We start from the raw sequence: 20,695 nt of genomic DNA, 5'->3' as shown, positions 1-20,695 counted from the left end.
GGTACATCACTTGGGTGCTCAAGACAGCTGAGATTTGGAGAATGCAATATATACTAAGAGACGGAACTTTAACAGAATGAAATTGGTTGAGCTAGGAAAGTTATTTGAACCAGTTACTAACGGTTTGACCACACTTTAGATATTAAAAACCAGAAACAAAACAAAAGCTCAAATCTTGGTCTTTAGGTTTGTGTGTATGTGAAAAGAAGATTGCTGCAATAGAGTATGACTTTTGTCATGGATCCAGAAGCTAAAACTCAAGGCATAAAGAGCTAACTATACTAATATTTGTATTTGTTTTCTTGATAAGCCCCCATCCACCATATATTTGGAGTCAAGAGAATAAGCTTTTTATAATGACTCAGATTTTGCAGACCTTAAATTTAGTGTGATGACACCCATCTTTGAAACATCAAACAGAGGCTGACATAGATAGCATACATTTAATAGGGAAGAGTGCATAGCCCCTTTAGTTAGGAAGAAATAGAAATGAATCGGTTTTACACTTATACTTATCTGTTAAAGACTTGGGGTCTCACTTGGGCCTTGGTTAAATGGAAATCAGTTAAGTCTCATGGTCATAAAACAGATATGAATCTGAGGGGTAGAATCAGGTGATTAATATGGATTCCCTGCTCAACTCTCTTATCTCATGTAGTTTGGGGTCCTACATTGACATAAAGAAAACCTTCTTAGGATACTAAAAGCAACATTTGGGGAGATTACCTGTTGAAGACAGGTTAAAGTAAATATTCATTCAGGCTGGTGATTGGAAGGCCATTGTGTAATTAAATATCATAAAACAACACTTTAATCGTCTTTCAGATACGAAGAGAGTGTGATAGTCACTTTCTTGTATCTCTAAGATTTAAGAGGGAATTTGGTTGTATATGAAAAAATCTTTGATATTAATAAAGGTTAGCTATTTTGAAGAACTGTAAGTGTAATAAGATGCTGTAATATGTTGACAAAGAAAATTTGGGTTATTAAAAAGAAATAAGTGTTAGAGAGTTGTTTTTCTGGGACAGTTGGATGCAGGGAAATGCCTTAGGTTGTGCTCATACCTTTAGGTTTCCTAAGCACACTTAGGTTTTTCGTAACAGACTGGAAAATTTGAGCGATGTTGTCACTGGCTAAGGTTTTCCTTTCGTGGGATTCCCCTTAAAGATAATATTGGGCTTTACTGGAAACCCTCCCGCCTCTCACCCTGCCACCGCCTCTCACCGTCCCCTCCCACTCCATTGTAGGAAACTGATAGCTCAATGCCTAAGACAATTCTCTGTCTGTTCTGGGATAAACCATAACCTGCTTATGGCAGTAGAATGAAATGACCAAGATGGGAGAAGTTAGTTACCTTAACTCATTGTTTTGGTACTGTGAAAGATATTCCTTCGTGTTTTTATTTATGCTATTATTTGATTATGATTTCATTTGTAAGACATTCAATTAGCATGGGGAAAGTTCTGGGTTTTTTTTTTTTTTCCCTTGTCTTTAAAGTTCATCCATAGTTTTCATAAATATTTTTTAATACCTACTGTGTGCCAGGTACTGGGTATATATTGTAAATATTGGTGACCAAAACAGACATGATCCCTGCTTTCAGAAAGCTCAGAGCCTTGTCAGGGAAGATACTAGACATTAAACAAAAGAACACATAAATAAATAATCACAGATGGTGATAAGTACTGTGGAGGAAGAGAACAGGGTATCATAAGAAAAAAGAGCAGAAAGCACATGTTTTAAAGAAGGAGACTGGGGCCGGCCCGGTGGCTCAGGTGGTTGGAGCTTCGTGCTCCTGACGCCTAAGGCTGCCGGTTCGATTCCCACCTGGGCTAGTGCCGGATGGCTCAGTTGGTTGGAGCATGGGCTCTCAGCCACAAGGCTGCCGGTTCGATTCCTCGACTCCCACAAGGGATGGTGGGCTGTGCCCCCTGAAACTAACAATGGCAATTGGACCTGGAGCTGAGCTGTGCCCTCCACAACTAAGATCTAAAGAACAACAACTTGACTTGAAAAAAGTCGCGGAAGTACACTCTGTTCCCCATAAAGTCCGGTTCCCCTTCCCCAGTGGAATCTTTAAAAAAAAAAAAAAGGGGGGAGATTGCAGATAGTGTCAGAGACCTGAAGAATAGAGAGGAATTTTTCTAGTGAAAAGTGAAGGAAGGGGCCTTCCTTGTAAGGGGGCAATCTGTACAAAGGCCTTGAGGCAGGAACCTAGAAGCTTGAGAGGCTGAAGAAGAAGGCAGGGCTTTATTTAAGAGCAATGGGAAGCCACTGAGTATTAATAGCAGGGGTGATGTGATCTACCTTGTTAAAAATCACTGTGGTTATTGGGCAGAGAATGAATCTGAAGCAGGCCTAGCCTGGAAACAGACAAAATGGGAGGTCATTGCAGTAATCCAGGTAGCCAGTAGTGGTGGCTTAGACTATTGTGGTGGCCGTGGAGATGGATAGAGGTGGGTGGATTTCAGACATATTTTGGAAGCTCAATTGCCTGATTTGTGATAGATTGAATGTGGGTGGGAGTGAATGAGAGGAAGTGATAAGAATGAACAAATAAAATAAGGAGAGCTTGCTGTTGAAAATGAACCAGGAAGTGGTGGCTGTTTTCTTTCCCCAACAGTCACTATGATACTAGAGTGAGGTCACCATTACAAAGACAATTTTGGGCAGTGACACCTTTGAGTTGAGTCTGCTGTTAGAGTGAATTAGTAGGAAACACCATTGAGACCAGGGTGTGTATGTGTGTCTTCAAGTATTTACAGTTTTAATCAGGCTGAGCCTTTGTTTTGTAAGAGCGTAGCTGACGTAGTCTCACTGGTGTGCTCCAACACAGCTGCTTCAAGGAATATAGGACTAAGAAAAGGAAAAATAGTACATAAAATCGGAAAAATAAACCCACGAATGAAAAATAAAATTCTGCAGGCCAGTGAGTCAACCATTTAAATGTTTTTCACATTAAGAAAGATAAGTGTACAAGAGTCCTGTGCCTTTTTCCTTTTGCTTAAACTTCCTTTTGGCTACAAAGACTTCAATTATATTATATTTCTATAACTACCATCAGTGGGAGGTTTTTATAAATGGTATCTGATATGTCATTTTAATTGTAGTTATTAACTAAAATATGTTATAATTACATTAAAAGCATTGCATATGCAGATTAAAATGCAGTCAGTTCCAACGTATATTTGCTGATATCACTCGTCCTCCCCTTTAACAAAAATCTTAGATATCCATTAAAACACTATAGGGGAGTATTTAATTGCTGTCCATCCTAGAAAACTGCATTTCTCACCCTATACTTTCTGGAGGGTGGCTGGTTTTGGCTTATCTCCAGAAGGATTAGGAAGCCCTAGCCCAAATGGAGAGAGTGATAGGAGGCCATTTTAGGCCTTATCTTCACCTGGGAACAATTCTGTGGGTGGCCTTTGGTCTGGTGTAGGTCTCTAAATCTCAGGCCTTTGAATTCCAAAATCAATAGCCAGACCCTTGTACTGGCCTCTGAAGAAAACCAGTCTGCTGCCAAGATCATTTGTCTTGGAAAAAGCTTGGCGAGTGGGTTCTACTCACCGTAAGGTGTCCTGGGTCAGATCTCATGGCCCAGCTGGCTCAGCAGGAGACCAAGACTGTCTTTTGCCTGCTTCTCCCCTGGCCAGGGACCACTTTGGTCTTGTCTTTGCTGTGTGACCCATCGCAGGCCTCATAAGCATCTCTGAGTTAGTGAGTGCTTGCAGTCCCTTAGGCACAGGGCAGGCCGTCGTTGTGGAAGCGGCGAACTGTTTAATCTTACGTTTAGCCCAGTGGATTAAAGACTAGGGGTGATCAAAGTCTGAGGTCAAAGCTCTGCTTTTTCGGTTTCCCAGTTTGGGGTAGGCTTGCTCTCCCGTGCCCTTTCTGTACACTGAAGAAGCAGGTTGCCTTCTGCAGCTTGGTAGCTAATGATGCCTTTGGCAAAGGAGCCACTTTTAGTCGCTAATGAGACAAGAAATTCCTTTCCTGCAGGGAGAAGTCTGTAGATAATCTGTTAGAGAAAAATCACCGACTTTAGTTTCCAGGGTGTCCCAGAGGGACACATTTAGGAATGTGCCTGTGGAGAGAAAAAAGGCAGTGGTAATTAAGTGTCTTTTCCTGAATGCTGGTCTCTGAATGGAGTAGAGGGAAGGCATTTATAAGAAATCCCAGAAAAACGTTTCTAGAGGTGTGGCTGCTGCACACTTCACTTTTTAAATAAGTACTCTTTTATTAAAAACGACATGGCTAACCTAGGTAGGACAATTAAGGCTTCCAGAAAGCCTGGTCTGAAAAGGCCTCTTGTGATCATGAAGAATGGGTGGCCTGTGTGCTGAGCACCAGCAGCAGGCTGGGTCTTGGGATATTTCTTCAAGGGTGTCGCCTCCTGCAGCACCAGTCCTGTGGGATTTTCCCTTTGTACCAATGGAACTTTTCAGTTGTACAATTCATTTGTTGTTAAAACAGGATTTTAAAATGTTTTTGGTGTGGGTTTTTTTTTTTCCTCCTCCTCCTCCTCTTCCTTCTTCTTCTTCTTCTTTTTGGGACTTAACTTGATTATAAGATAAATCATAGATACTTTGCTTTTCCTTGCCAGAAATTCTCATAGAGAAGAGTGAGTGAGTCTGTAGGGTGGAGAATGGGCTACATATTCTTTGATGTCTGTCATACTAAAGTTTGTTTTCTTTTGTCCTGGTCAAGAGATGGTGAACCAAATGGTGAGGGATTAAGAAGTACAAATTGGTAGTTACGAAATAGTCATGGGGATGTAAAATACAGCATAGGGAATATAGTCAATAATGTAATAACTGCCAGGTGGGTACTAGACTAATTGGGGGGATCACTTGGTAAGTTATATAAATATGTAACCACTGTTCATGTGCTGTTCACATGAAACTAATATAAAATAATATTGAATGTCAACTATAATTGGGGAAAAAAAGAGATGGTGAACCAAACCATAGCATTTTCTTTTTCCATCCTTATAGTCTTTGCATGAATGATAAAGGACCCCGAGGTTGCCATTAGACTATCCTTTGGCAGACCAAATAAAATAAATACAGCAGTAGCATTTACATGTGCGTAGGAGACAAGATACCTGATCTGATGGTAGAATATTAACATTTGTGGCTTTCTGAGATATGATCAAGTTAAAAAATTGGTCAGTAAATGATTACAGATGTGGACTAACATGGTTAATTTTTCTAATTCTTAGAGAATCTTGAAATACTGATGCTTGCTATTGTTATAGAACAGAAAGAGTTCATCCACTCGGTGCTAGCAGAGCCAAACACTAAACAACAAGAATTGCAGTTGAGAAATACTGGCTGTTTTATTGATGAATGGTGCCATCCAGGAGAACAGGAAGCTAATGCTCAAAAGCCCGAATTCCCCGATGGCATGCAGATTACAGATTATGTAGAGAGAAATCACAAAACACCTTGAGTTAGGGGTTCCGCGTTGTGTTGGGAGCTGATTGGTTGGAACTGAGGTAAGGGTAATGAATCATTTCTTCAGGTCTTGAGAACAGTTCAGAGATATTTTCCAGAGTCCCACTGTCCAGTCTCATAGGAAAGTAGTCAGGGGGTCGTTCCACCTTAGTTCTCAGGAGCTGAAACCTAACTTAGGTCAAGATATTATCTTTAGCCTGCGAGAGGTCCGGACCCTGTGACCATTAGTCACCTCCAGCTACTGTCCTCTGCTGCCTCGGGGGTTGCTGATTATCTGGATGAAAGGCTATGTTTCTGAGGTGTGTATGTGTGTGTGTGTGTGTGTGTGTGTGTGTATACACGTGTATATATATATATATATATACACATGTATTAATATGTATATAGACAGAGAGAGAAATATGATTTCTACAGCTAGAATTTAAAACTAAATTTAATCAAAGTCATAAAGACCCTTGGTTTCACTATTTCCTTTTTAGTCTTTACCTACAAGGAGTTTTAGTATTGCTTTCAACTTAGAAAACATGTCTTGATCCTTATACTTCAGTCAATTATGTAATCTTGGCATCTCTCTGAAATAGTTTGGAAGCCCTCTGTTTCTTGTCTCTCCTGCCTATGTAGAAACCCTGAAGAGTTCTATCTGAGGATCATTAAATCTCTCAATAAGTTACAGAAAATATACACCAATCGTGATATTTTAAAAATTCTTATGTACTTTTTAATTTTGGAAATTATGTATGTAATACAAACCAATTTTGTCATTGAGTCTTCCTACTCCCTTCTAACACAAATCATTGTTATTTGTATTTGATGGATACGTTTGGATACCTAAGAATACAATCAGTCAGAATGGTTGGTATCTTAGATTCCCTTTTGAGAATCATCTAAATGGGTAAGCTGGCACTTGACAGACTATCATACAGTCATTAGAATTGATGAGTATGGAGACTATAAGGCACTGATGTGTGATATGCTATGAATACGATTGCCTGTGTACTCTGGTTACAACTAAGTAATAATTATAGCTAATACTTATCGAATGCTTATTAACACCAGGCACTGTTCTAAGCACTTTATATATATTAAGCCATTTAATCTTCATAACATTCTTATGAAGTAGATGCTTTTAATCCTGTTTCAGAGCAGGAGACTGAGCCACAGAGAGGTTATGTAACTTGCCTAAAGTCTCTCAGCTAAGTGCTTATTAAAATGTACAGGAAAAAGACTTCAAGAAAATACATAGAAAAGTAATAGTCGGGGTGGCCGATAGCTCAGTTGGTTAGAGCACAAGCTCTCAACAACAAGGTTGCCGAGTTTAATTCCCGGATGGGATGGTGGGCTACGCCCCCTGCAACTGAGATTGAAAATGGCGACTGGACTTGGAGTTGAGCTGCGCCCTCCACAACTAGATTGAAGGACAACAACTTGACTTGGAGCTGATGGACCCTGGGAAAAACACATTGTTCCCCAATAAAGTCCTAAAAATACACACAGTACCCCTTCCCCAATAAAATCTTTTAAAAAAAGTAATAGATTAGCATGAGTGAGTCAATTTTAAAAATACACATTTAAAAAAATTTTCTGTAACCTGTATTGATTATTTCCTAAGAGAATTTCTGTACAGCAAATAATGTGGAAAGGAAAGAAAGCATTTTCAACCCATTTTTTTATGTTCTCCTTTACCATGTCATTTATAAGCTTTTAGGATTGAGTTTGGTGGCTACAGACAGCCTTTTGGTGCCACTAGAATGGCTGTTTTAGGGATTTGGGTCAAAAATGATCCATTTGCCACTCATGATTTACTACAAGTTCTTCCAAGTAGTTGACAGTGGGCAGCGGGGAAGGTCAACCTAGGAAGGTGAGGTTGGCTGATTGGGAATTCTGTATTCAGAGTTAGGTAATGATGACCAATCACTTTGGTCAACAACAAAACTGGTTAAACTACTTAGCTTCTGCAGGGTACACACCACAAATGTTTTATAGGTCATTAACATTTCTGTCCCTGTTTGCTGTGCATTGCTTCTAGGCTACTAAGAGAAGAGTCTGGACCTTTTTTACCCATAAGCAATCACTTCTTTTCAGAAACCTTTTAGGTGTTCTCAACTGCTAACTCTACAAGACTTTCAGCCTTATTTTTATTCCCTGGGGAAGACAATTAATGAACGAACTGCTTTAAAAAATTTCTTCACCTAAGATCAGTGCGTCCTCAGTCTCAAACACCAAATCAGGTGCTGTTCTACTCTTCCTGCTTCTTTCCTCACCTGGGGCCCTAATCCTCTGTGTCACGATGCTTGGTTTACGTGATGACTTAGGTGATGAGTCATGCTGTAAATCGTGGTTGAGATTTTGCAGGGAAAAGAAACAGGCAGCCCACTACTGACCCTCGTGTCCATAGACAAGGCTCCCTTGAAAATTAACACTAACACATTAAAATGTTGAAGTAACTGGTAGAGCTGTGGTCTTTCTGTGTCCAATACAAGGACACAGTGTTAATTCCTTTTGCTGGCTCCCTTAAGTAGGTGGTTCTCAGCTGGGATTTAAATTAGCTGAGAACCACATTTGTGCGTGAGAGTCCTCATTTGTGGTGACCCTAACTTGAGCAGGAGTTTCTTTTCATGCCTAATTATTTTCTCATGCTTCAAAGTTAGAAAGAAAAGGCAGCAGTTGTTCCAATGTCGCAAACACTTTGTGATGATGTTTGTAAGCCCCCTCTCTATCCCACTGGAAGGTAAGCTTTTTTAGGGCAAATCTGGCTTCCTTTTGTGTTTCCAGTGCCTGGCACGTAAAAGTGTTTGAACCAAATCCTTGAAGCCATCATTTCTCTGGACATGTCTGCCCTCAGGAATGTTTTAAAAGGAAAACATGTTTGCATCAGCTGCAGAAAGATTATTTTTGAGACATACCAGTCAGCCCTTTACAACTGTAATCCCAAATGTCTGCACTTCTCATTTCCTAAGAGCAGGAGCCACACTGCCCTCTCCCTGCCACATTCCAGTGGAAGGAACGCCCCCTGGGACCAGCTTTCCATGTGTTTGAGAAACTGTATGTTCTGAAGCAAATCAACCCTGAGAATTGGGCATGGTTGGATGGTTTTAGCTGTTCTCAAAATGACTGTTTCAAAGCCCAGGAGATTTTACAATGCAGACCCAGGCAGTAGCTCCCCAACCCGGCCACTGGGGCAGGGTGGGGTCAGATCCTGTGTCCTGCGTCCTGCGTCCTGCCTCTTTTCCTTCCTGCACAGAGTTCATTCTTTTTTACATTCCCTACTGGTGTTATAACACATCTTTTTGAAAGTGTAGACGACTTAAATGAATTTTTCTGTGTTTTCAGCTATTGTCTTCTGTTTAACCAAAAAATTCCAAACCCCAAATCCCCCCAAACTGGAGGGCAGCCTATTTGGGTACTACACATTTTTGCTTGTATATGCCCAAGACCATCACTTAACTGAGGAGCATGGAGCCATAAGAAGAATGAAGTTTTCATTCTGTTCCATTTTGTGTGATTTAAATTTTTACCCCATGCCTGTTGTTAACCTAAAAGTATATTTTATATAAGTTTCCTGTCACTTTTTATGTATTCAGAAATTCTTGTAATTTTTGAACTGAGTTTTAATTATAAGTAAAATAAGTTTTTGCTTATAGAAGGGATCATTTGATATATATATATACTTTTTTTTTTTGATAGGTTGCAGGGTTATTCCAGAAATGGGCTTAAAAATAAACTTACTACATTGGGATTATGGCTTTCTTTCTGTTCTCTGCCCTTTGGACTAGGAAAATGAACCCAGCCCTGATTTCTGAGATAATGCAAGCGTTCTGGGCCTACGTGAAAGGTAATGCTAGAACACACCCTACTGACATCACATGCTGTGTGGCCATGCTGGGGCTTTATTATTTATGAACTACTTCCGTGAGGCATTGGAATTAAGTGAACTAAAAGCACATGGACAGAAACACTGAAAAACTGAATTGATGCTTTAATGTTAAAACCCACAAACATGTTCTGGTTTGGGATTTATTAGGGTGAGACATTTATGGATTGTGGCTTTTACTCTTGTTATCATATTATGCTTGTGTCAAATATACCTTGCCTAAACTGTTTGAATTATTGATAAGGATAATATTGATAGTAGAAGAAACAGTTCCTGTCTTCCTTTCTAGTTTTAATACCCAGCACAGATTTTTAAAAATTCTGAACATTTGATCCATTTGAGCCTGTGATCCAGTCTGCCTTTCGTATCCTTAAGAAGAGGCTTGTGGCTCTTCCTGACCACCTGGTGTTTGGTTTTAGGTTTGCTTGAGAAAATAAGCCACAGGACTAGTTGGTGAAGTGTCTGTTCACACCTCCTAGTGGTGTTGGAAGTTTCCAGAACAAATCCCACTTTAGCACCTGGGGGTTGAACCTGTGAATCAGGTAATAGGCCCTCAGGGAGGATTCTAGAGTGGTTGTGGCTTTGCTCAAAATAAACAGACTTTGGCACTGATATTTTTGGAAAGGTGGGCCTGGTCCCAAGAACTGTCAAGAGGCATTCTTTGAAGGTGTGTACTGTCTTGGAATCCCCTGGGAGGGCTAACAGGAGAGGCTGTATGGAAGAACTGGGAAAAGGCCCTGACGGACTCTCCTCCCCTGGGTAGAGTGGTGAAGCAGGCGGCTGGGGTTGATATCTGAGCCTCCGCATTCAGCTTTCAGCAACTTCCCCTTTTCAGGTGCAAACAATGGATATTTACAAAAGCTAACCACTCTTTATCACCAAGGCTACCATTTAGCACGTGACTCTCAGAAGAGAAAAATACAAATAATCCTCTCAACCTTTAAGTGACAAATATGCAAAGTATTCCAGGCGAGGTCCTGGGAAAGACACTAGGCTGGCAGGGGCAGGGTTGTCTTTAAAGACCTTGCCATCTCCCTTCCTTCTCCTGCTGTGGATTGTGGTTAAAACCAAGAGAAAAAGATTTCTCTTCAAGGTCCAAAATCAGAGCTCACATATTTTCTCAGATCTTGGCTGTTTTTTGATAATGCAGTTTAAGTTATTCTTGATGACTTTGTACATTGGACTTTATGAAATCCTATGATTTATGACTGATGGCAAGCTATGGTAGGGTTTTCCCCTTTCTTTTATTAGGCTGTTTAAATTAGAAGCTTAACTTTCCCCCAAAAAAGAATTTAAATCTAAACCCTCCTCTCTGTGTGTTACAAAAGGTGGCCTATCAAAGATGAGTTAGGAGGGGGCCCAAAGCAAAAATCTTGGTGTAAGAGACACAGTCGGAGCTCTGGAGAAATGCAGAGCTGATTCAGAATCCAGCTATGCCCCTTAACAGTTGTAAGATTTCTGTACCAATTACCTCACTCGTGAGACTCAAGTTCTTTATCTGTAAAATGGGTATAACATCCCATTTTGAGATAAAGCAATGTCATTCTTGTGAGACTTAAATGACGATGTTTCTAAGTGTCTATAGTGCCAGTTATGCTGTAGGTGCTATTTAAGTGTTAGGTTTCTACTTCCCTCTGCTCCTTTCCTTTAAGTGTAGAATGAGCTGAAATAGTGGGGGCCAGTGGTCTGACCTATGAGCAAGGCAGGCTGAAAGTGAAAGAGGAAATTGTGTTTATGTGGGCAAAACCATCATTTCCTTTAAAGCCCATGGCCCTCAGCTCTTAAATAGGTCACTACAAAGAACATTAGAATGTGAGTTTGTCAGTTTTGTGGGGCTGCCTGTCAGATGACCATGTCTTTGGAGCTGTTTGTTTTGTAGTGGTTGGTCATGCTGTTAATCGGGCTCACATTCTTTCAGTTCACCAGCTAGGAAATTCCAAGGAGAGATTTCCTTTTTCTGAAGTTTGTCTTTCAATGGAGTTGGACTGCTATAATGTCACTTGCCGTATCTTGAAGTAATTTGCAAATGACCAAGTGAAATACTTTCAGTAGTGTTTGAAATATTCCTCTTTCTGATGATTAAGCTAGGGAAGAATGCCTGCTTTCAGTTTCTGTCTTTTTTTTTTTAATTGTGGTAAACAATTGTAATATATAACAAAATTTACTACCTTGACCATTTTTAAGTGTATAGTTCTGTGGCATTAAGTACATTTATATTGTTTTGCAACCATCACCACCATCCATTTCCAAAACTTTTTTATTTTCCCCAACTGAAACTCTGTACCCATTAAATACTAACGCCCCATTCATTGCTTCTTCCCCCAGCTCTTGGCAACCACCATTCTCCTTTCTGTCTCTATGAATTTGACTACTCTAGGACCTCATATAAGTGGAATCATACAATACCTGTCACTTTGTGACTGATTTATTGCACTCTTTAAAAAATATATATGTATGTTTTTACTCTGTTTTATATTTTTCCATTACTCCCTGGCAGATACTATTCTACAAATTCTTGCTTTCTCTGAGATTTTCTTGTAAATTTGCATTCTACCTTCTTAACTATTTGTGTATGATCTTTGCATTTTCACGCTATTGAAGGAAAATGCCAGTCATAGGAAATGATTTGATGGAATGTATACTTTATTTATTTTATTTTTAGAAATAGCTCTTCATTGAACCAAGATTTTAGGTGACGATACACTAAGCACAAAATCAGATCCTCTTTGCCTAGTGGGTGTCTTCTCAAAAACACAACTACAAGTTCTGCCCTTATCCCCCACATCACCCTCCACTCCCCAAAAAAGAGAACATAAGAATATGTTTGTCTAAGAAGTTGGTAATAGCAGAGAGGAGAGGCCAGTTAATGGGGGTTGTGAACATTGTTTTAGGCTCTTCAGTTCAAAGGTAACCACTCAGCCTTTCTCCTTGTAGGTGGTACACCTTGAAATCTAAACCAGGAAAGAAGGATAAAGAGCGAGGAGAAATTGAGGTTGACATTCAATTTATGAGAAACAACATGACTGCTAGCATGTTTGACCTTTCCATGAAAGACAAATCTAGGAATCCGTTTGGGAAGCTGAAGGACAAGATCAGGGGGAAGCATAAGGACAGTGCATCAGATACTGCTTCAGCCATTGTCCCCAGCATGACACCCTCAGCTGACAGTGATGATGAATCTTCTTCAAAAGACAAGAAAAAGAAGTCAAAGCTTAAGACCTTGTTTTCCAAGTCTAATTTGCAGAAAACACCACTTTCCCAATCCATGTCTGTCCTGCCGACTTCAAAGTCAGACAAAGTTCTGCTTCGTCCTGGAGACTTTCCGTCCCGGTGGGAGGATGATGACGAGGATGAATCCTCCTCTGCCTTCGACAGTGAGTTTCCTCCTCCTCTGTCTTACTTAGCCTTTCTCCCTCACCTTAAGTTACTTTGCTTTGAGAGAGAAAAAACAAAAACAAAAAACAAATCTTACGAGAAATACTTTAATTCAGCTTCTCAATTACTAAAATGATGACGGTGGTGGTGGTGGTGGTGGTGGTGGTGGCGGCAGTCGTGATGGTGGTGATGACGACGGATTATTTGCTTAGGAAGCTTTCTCTATTTCTATGCCCTCTGATTTCTAAGAATATGTAAATTCCTTTTCCAAAATGTCTGGCTTTCCAACTGATGTATGTTCGTACAAGCTTCTGGAACTAACAGAATGAGTACATCCAGGGGTTTTAAATTAAGGGTAAAACCATGAAACCTTGCTATAATTCTGATATTTTATTAATTCATCAGGTATTTATTGAACTCCTAATGATGGATGTAAACCGCATGCCTACCTCCCTAATGAAAGCTGGGGAATCCAGTCCCCTGAACTCTGAATTAGCAGTGTATTTTGAACTTCAATTTCAATGACCAAATCTCTATTGTTGGCCAGAGTCTGCTACTCTACCAAGAGTGCTGCCCTTTTCACTGGTTAAATGAAGGGTTTCTCAACCTTAGCTCTACTCCTAGTTAGGGCCAGATAACTTTTTGTTGTGAGGGGCTGTCCCATGCATTGTGTGACCTTTAGGAGCATGCCTGGTCTATGCCTGCTAGGTACCAGTAGCACACCCCCACCCAGATGTGACAATCAGAAATGTATTCAAACAGGAAAAATACCAACCCCCTCCAGTTGTGAACCACTCATTTAACTTCTTATTCCCATTTCTTTGTCTTTCTTCCCATAGTCATGTCTCACAAGAGAACAGTAAGTGCAGATCCTAAGCAGCAGAACCAGATCAACTTCAGCCTTCCCAAGAAGGAAGGTCTCTCGTTTCTTGGCGGCCTTCGGTCTAAGAATGACTCCCTTTCCCGCTCTAATGTCTGTATCAATGGGAACCATGTTTACATGGAGCAGCCAGAAGGCAAGGGTGAGACCAAGGACAGCACCCCTTCTTCTTCGCCGTCCCCCCAGGGCTTCAGGAAGAAGCATTTATTCTCATCTACAGAAAACCTGACTCCTCGGTCTTGGAAGGAGCCTGGGGAAGGAGGTGCAGTGTCTTCTGACAGGCAGCTCTCTGAGTCTTCCACCAAGAACTCTGCGAAATCCATGTCTCTGCCACCCTCCTGGCCACCAGTCAGTGGGGACATTAGGGAAAACACAGCTCCAGTGAAATTGGAGGCTGTGAAAGAAACCAAAGAGAGCAAGAAGCATGAAAACAAGAAGTCCTCTTTGCTTTCTCTGGTGACAGGAAAGAAGGATGCGGCGAAGGGCAGCGAAGGCGAAAGCTCTGCTGTCATCCCAGGGAAGGAGAAGGAAGGCATGCTTAGCGAGGATGGGCAGGGGTCTATGGAAGACCTTGTGAAAAGATCTGAGAAGGATACTACAGCCGTTGTCTCTGGACGAGGTAAATCCTCGATCCTCTTGGAAGAAGTGCAGATCACAGAACCAGAAGCTGACCCAAAGCCCAAGCCTGAAGCAACACCTCCTGTTCCCTCTGCAAGGGCTCCCCAGACCAAAGCCGTTAAACCTCGGTAAGTCTTAGCCTTTCTCATGCGATAATCAGACCCCAGGGGGATGCCATGCGTGGTATGTAGCAGACTGAGTGTTGCAAGTTAGGAATACAAGGTTTTGGGTGTGGTCTCTGCAGGAGCTGCATTTATTAAATTTTTCACACATTTCCCTTTGAGACTGATGTTATCTTTCCTCCTTGCTCTTTGGCATTGGTTTGCTGTCATAAGAGACCCTTGGTCCACTCTCGATCGCCTGTGACAGTTCTCTCTGTGTTTACTCTGCACTTTTGTTGCAAGAGGCTGAGTGAGTCCTGGGGGTTTCTGCTTTTCAGCATGATTCACATTCACTTACAGTATTTCTGTGGTCTGGGGTGGGAGAGACTTGTTTTTGAGATTCTGCTTACTTAGTTTCACACAGACATGCACAGACTCACACAGACTGTTCCTCTTCGCAATCTGTGTGTGTGTTTCCTTGTGGTGTATCTTTTACTGCTTTGAACTTTTTAAGATGCTTTTTGTGTATCACCGAAAGAAACTGTGGGCTGTTGCTTTACCTGGATCTTTCAGTTTCTGTTGCAAAGCCCTTTGTGTGGCAGATGTGCTTGGTGATAATAGTGTCCCTTTTGTATGTTAAATATTGGTGTTCCTCCTTTAACTTCTTAAGGTACTGCCTCGAATATAAAATAAGCACTCTCCTTTTGAACAGCTTTAGTTTTGCATGTTTGTTGCCTCATGCAGCATCTGCAACTGACCTGCAGATTTTATTTTGTCCTTTTTGCAGACTGGAAGTGTCTCCAGAGGTCCAACCCACAGCCAGGCTTCCTCCTCCTTCCCCTGACTCACCTGTCCTTTTTTCTGTTCTTCCCTCCAGTTCTGGTCAGACACCTGTCCCTTCTCAATTGGGGCATGAGTCAGAAACACAGTCCTCAGAATCTCCTTCTGTCTTCTCCTCTTTCTCATCTCCCATAGCAGCTCCCATTTCCACCTCCACTCCTGTTAAAAGCTGGCCTTCCATCGACCAGGACCAGGCTGGTTCTGAAGAACCATCTTTGCTCATTAAAGTAGAATTGCCAAAGGAGAGTTTAGCACAAGTTCCAAACGCTGTTTCTTGTGCCTTGGGATCACTTTCCAAACAGACCCCCATTCCAGTGTGTAAAGCGATAGAAGATTCTCCAGTGGGGACGACTAGTGAGATAGACACAGAGAAGAATACAAGTGGTGATAACTCAGAAACATCTCTCCTGAAGCAGCCTGATATGGGGCAACAAGAAGAGGAACTTCTGAAGTTTCCCACTAAAAAACAAGACTATGTCCCTTCACCCGAAGGGACCCAAGATGTAACATTTGCCCTTTCAGTGAGAAGGAGCAGGTTGGAAAACCCAGCAGGGAAGCCTCCAATAGGGGTAAACACAGACTTGGAGAGTCAGTCTGGGTCTTTTGAGGAGAGCAAAGTTAGGGTTGGCGGAATGACTTCTGCAGTTAAACAAGTGGTACCTCCTCTTCACATGGGAGAATCGGTCCCCCCACTTGACTCTGTGATGCGGAGACATGAAGAGATGGGTTTGAATGTCAGTGAGGGCAGAAAGAAAATCAAGAAGCATGTGTCATTTTCTGAGCAGCTCTTTGTGGAAGAGGAGGTGGAGAAGTCCACTGGACAGGTTGAAAAGGACAAAAGTAAGCCCCAGGAGCGGAGGCAGGAAGGGGCTGCCCCTGGCGGGGTGTGTGACAGAGAGTCTGCTGAGTCTTCCCACACAGAAGACTCTGAGAGGGAAGTTGTGACTGAACCCAGGCCGCTGAATTCTGGTTTACCAGCTGCCATGGTGGATCACCTTCCCCTCCCCTCTCATGAGGAGAGTGTCTCAGAAGGCCCAGCGAGTGAAGCAAGCTCAGGGAAAGGCATTCCACTCTTCAGGATTGAGGGAGACAATACACTTATGGCTCAAAATCAGAGCAAAGCCAGTGACCATGAAGGTCTATTGTCTGATCCTCTGAGTGACCTTCAGTCTGCCCCAGATGTTAAATCTCCAATCATGGCTGAGCTGACTCTTCCTTCCATTCCCGAAGTCACGTCAGATGATGAAAGAGTAGATGAGGTTGAAGATGACAGAGAGAGAGCAAAGGTGACAACTCTGGAAGTAGGAGCTTCTTCCTTGAGCACGTTACCTGCCTATCCTGAAAAGGAAAAGGTGCCGAGTGGCGAGACACATGGGTTGGCAGAGAGCCTGCATGACCTCAGGTCAGAAGCACCCGAAGGGTCTCTTAGGGCCTCTTCAGAGCAGACTACAGCTTTAGGAATTCACAAACCATATCTTGGCAAGAGCTCACACTTGGATAAACAGCTGCCAGGTCCTGGCGATGGTGAGGAGGAAAAACGGATGGGAGATGGGAGGCCACGTCGGCCTCCGGACGTGGCCCTGGATTCTCCTATCTCCAGCCCCTCCTTTTCTGAGACCTCTCCTGCCACACACTCTTTCCTCAGCTATCCACACTCTGACACTCACCACACCAGTACAGCAGAATCTCAAAAAAAAGCAACAGCAGAGGGCCTCCCTGGTAAAGTGGAAAATTCTGGCAAGAGGAAGCCGCTTCTTCAGGCCTGGGTCTCACCCTCGGAGACACATCCAGTCTCATCTGGAACTGGGTCAGCCAAGCACAGGTGAGAGTTGGGGAAGATTGTTTTCATAAATGTGAGCAATGTCCCCCTTTGCTTGTTGCCTGCAGAGGTTATGGCTTTCTAACGGCACAGATGTTCTGATGGTACAACCTGCCTGTTTTGCTGGTAGGGCCTAATGTAAAAGGGCTGTCTCCTGTGCTGGAAATACCTCAAGATGCTCCTGTGTTTACAGCAAGAATGTAGTAGTCTTCAAAATTAGTTTAGGAATTGTTCTGCACAGTGAGATTCGGAGCTCTCAGATTGCAGAGATGTACTGTGACCAGTATTTCAATGGTTTGAGAAACCAACTGAGATTGAGTGGTAGAACCTAGCAGTGTTTCCAGTTTCCTTTAAGCCCTGCCCAGTGTGAAGCTGGCATGCTTGTTCTGAACTCTTTCTTTACCGTTGAAGAACAGAAGGCTCTGCAGGGAGTCCCACAGTGGAGTCCTAGGCTGTAGTTGCCTCCAAAAGTAGGTTACTGTCTTTCATGTTTTCCTGACGTTGATCACGAGGACAGAACACTCGGCTCTAAGGGTGCGCTTTGTTGGCTTGCATATGGCTGCCAGTGCTGACTGCTTTTCCACAGGAATGTTGGCGTGTGTTAGAGCCTGTCACCGCTCTCCTGCTTGTCTCTCTAGCTGGCAGCAATCTTGGAGATGAGCAGTCTCTCAGTTTTACTGTTACAGAAAGATCTAAGGATCCTTTCCCCTTCTCTTTAGACTTCATCCTGTGAAGCCAATGAACACAACAGCTACCAAGGTTGCTAACTCCAGCTTGGGGGCTGCCACTATCATCAGTGAGAACTTGATCAATGAAGCCATGATGAAGGTATGTCTTCTCTAAGAAGTAGGCATGTTAGTTAGGGATCTACAAAATAACTCATTTCTAGAGTCATCATTGTATATATCTCCTTGGGCAGCGGGTAATAACCAGGAATAACTTAACCGTACGTCTCGTGTCTTTGAAAGCCCCTAAATTTTCCACTGAATAATTACTTTTCCTTTATAATAGTTATTTGGTTGTTGTTGCATTTTTTTGTGTCTCAAGTAACATGATTGACATCGGTACTTCTCTTTAATGAGAAGAAAATGTCACCCACCATCTGGCCCATTCAAATGAGATATTTTCATTTTCCCACATACCCTTTCTTATCTTTTGGCAAGAATGTAAAATTCTTGTAGTTGTAATCACTGCATAAATATACTTTTTTGTAACTTTATTCTGAAATAATTTCAAATTAAAAACAAAGTTGCAAGAATAGTACAAAGAACTCCTGTACTCCTTTCATCCCAATTTACCAATCGTTAACATTTTACCAGATTTACTTTTTTCATTCTCTTCCCTTCTCTCCCCCTCCCTCTTTGTTCTCTCTTTGTATGTTCACCTTTTTTTTTCTGAACCATTTGAGAGTAAGTTGTTTATACCATACTTTTCTTACCCCTAAATACTTAAGTGTGAAATTCCTAAGAATAAGGACATTTATCAAATCAAGAAATTTAACATTGATGTGGTACTCTTTTCTCATTTTCACCAACTGTCCCATTAATGTCCCTTTTAGGATTCCCCCTCCTTCCAGTGTAGGACCCGATCCAGGATCACTCATTATGTTTATTTGTCTTATCTCTCTAGTCTCCTTTATTCTGGAATAGTTCCTCAGCCTTTTTTGACTTTCAAGATATTTTTTAAGATTATAGACCAGTTGTTTGTAGAATTTTCCTCAGTTTGGATTTGTCTGATATTTCCTCCTGGTTTGGTTGAGGTTGTGCATTCTTGACAGGAATTAATTATACAAATAATGTGTCCTTCTCAGTGCTTCACATAAAGAGGCACATTGTATCAGTCAGTGCCGGCAGTGGAAGTGTTAACTCTCATGATTTAGTTTAGGTAGTGTCCACCCAGGTTCCTCAGGGTAAAGTTGCTGTTTTTCCCTTTACAATTAATAAGAAATTTCACACTATGAAAATATCCTGTCTTTATCAACCTTGGAGTCACAGGATTTACTATCCATTGATGAATATGGCAATTGCAAAATGATGATTTTCCACCTCAATCACTTGCATGGAAACACTCTTCAGTTCTTTTTCACTTTGTAGTATATCATAAGCATTTTTGCATGTTGCTACTTAATTATTCTTTGAAATGGTTATACCAGTATTCACTTAACCATTTCCCTATTATTGGATATTTAGGTTGTTTTCTGTTTTATTTTTTTAATTAAATTTTTTGAGATAATATTGGTTAATAACATTATATAAATTTCAGGTATACAACTTTGTTTTCTGTTTTTCAAGACGAATACCACTGTAGTCAACAATTTCTTGCATAGAACTTTCTCCTTTCCTTTAGATTATTTTCTTAAGCTAAATTTCCAGGAAGAATATTGCTGGATTAGAGGGTCTCTCCTCTTAAAAATAAACTTGGGCTAGCATTTAAAAAAAACACAAAACTCTCAACAAAAACAAAATCAGCCTCCCAGGTGATTTCTGCTTTTGAGTGTCTTCATCCTGCCCCTTTTGTTTCTAAAATCAGAAGGATTTCGAATACTTGTTGCAGATGTGTGGTCTTTGACTCATTATCAGAATGAATTACCAAGTGATGGGTGACCATTAGTGGGCAAGGATGTTTTGTGTTTCAAATATGTGGAGAGAAATTTCCTAAATGACTACTGGGGACCATAGTCAGTAGAAATAAACATTATTTCTGTTTTAGTTCAGGGCATCTGAAAGTTTCATTTACTCTTAGATTTTACCGTTTTATGGACTCCAGGACATCATGTAGTTTTTGTGTTTTTAAAATAAAACTTTTTGTTCACATATTCAGCACTCCTGCAAGCATTTTTTATATACTAGATGGTTGTTATTGCCTGGCCCCAGTGCACCTACACCACCAGGAACTGGGTTCAAATTTCACTGAAAGCTGGAGATCTGAGTTTCAGGTAAAGAGGCTGAGTAATAATAACGAATTGTTGCTGAAAACAAGTTAGATTTTCTAGCCATCTTGCCTTCTCTTCCCTTGTAGTACATGCTGACAGGATAATTCTCACAATTACCAGCTGTAGCCAGAACTGTGTATTTACTATGTTTTTAGCCCTAGTGTAAAAATGTACCATAACTTGACTAGCTCAGCTTGGGTGGCTTATGTGGTTGTGTAGAAGAGGCAGCACTTGTCTTCCTGGAGTTAACAATATTTACCAGGAAAATAGGCAAAAGAACAGCATAAAAGGGACAATAATGAAAACTAAAGTCATTTAGTTGACTCCCATCCCTTCTTCTTTTTACTGTGGAATGCAACTTGGCTCCAAAGAGAAACGAAGCCTAGCTTTCAGAAAGTGAGCAAGACCTTGGCTTCCATTTTATTTACTCTTCAAAGATTGTTTAATCAGGGGCTTATCTTCCGGGCCTTGCTGAGAGAATGTCTTACCTTAAAACAAAGGCAAGGGGGTGGCCTGATAGCTTAGTTGGTTAGAGCGTGAGCTCTGAACAACATGGTTGCTGGTTTGAATCCCACCTGGGCCAGTGAGCTGTGCCCTCCACAACTAGATTCAAAGGACCATGACTTGGAGCTGATGGGCCCTGGAGAAGCACACTGTACCCCAATTATTCCCCAATAAAATTAAAAGAAATAGATTTATATTTAATAAAAACAAAGGCAACTGCTGCTTATTTTGCTCATGATTTGTAAGCCCCACTGCCTGCCTGCAAACAAAGCTCTTGGACCATACTTAGTAAATAA

At 41.4% G+C, this 20,695-nt stretch overlaps 1 protein-coding gene across 3 annotated transcripts in view; it reads left to right on the top strand.

Moving 5' to 3' along the window:
• The window catches only part of RAB11FIP1 (RAB11 family interacting protein 1), a 29,648-nt gene that overhangs the window by 2,606 nt on the left and 6,347 nt on the right, over positions 1–20,695 (top strand). Inside the window, exons 2-5 of one of the 3 annotated variants that reach the window (XM_081047244.1) lie at positions 12,265–12,704; positions 13,545–14,331; positions 15,092–16,966; positions 17,683–17,791. In XM_081047244.1, the coding sequence (XP_080903370.1) occupies positions 12,265–12,704; positions 13,545–14,331; positions 15,092–16,966; positions 17,683–17,791 (3,211 nt within the window). The remainder of the gene's footprint in view (positions 1–12,264; positions 12,705–13,544; positions 14,332–15,091; positions 16,967–17,682; positions 17,792–20,695) is intronic. The other 2 variants (XM_081047245.1, XM_081047246.1) reach the window with 2 other exon arrangements.

This window comes from Rhinolophus hipposideros (genome assembly GCF_964194185.1).
Source record: "Rhinolophus hipposideros genome assembly, chromosome: 4".
NCBI classification, from domain to species: Eukaryota; Metazoa; Chordata; class Mammalia; order Chiroptera; family Rhinolophidae; genus Rhinolophus; species Rhinolophus hipposideros.
Note: the sequence above shows the minus strand (reverse complement) of the source record. Positions and strands in the feature narration are given on the sequence as shown.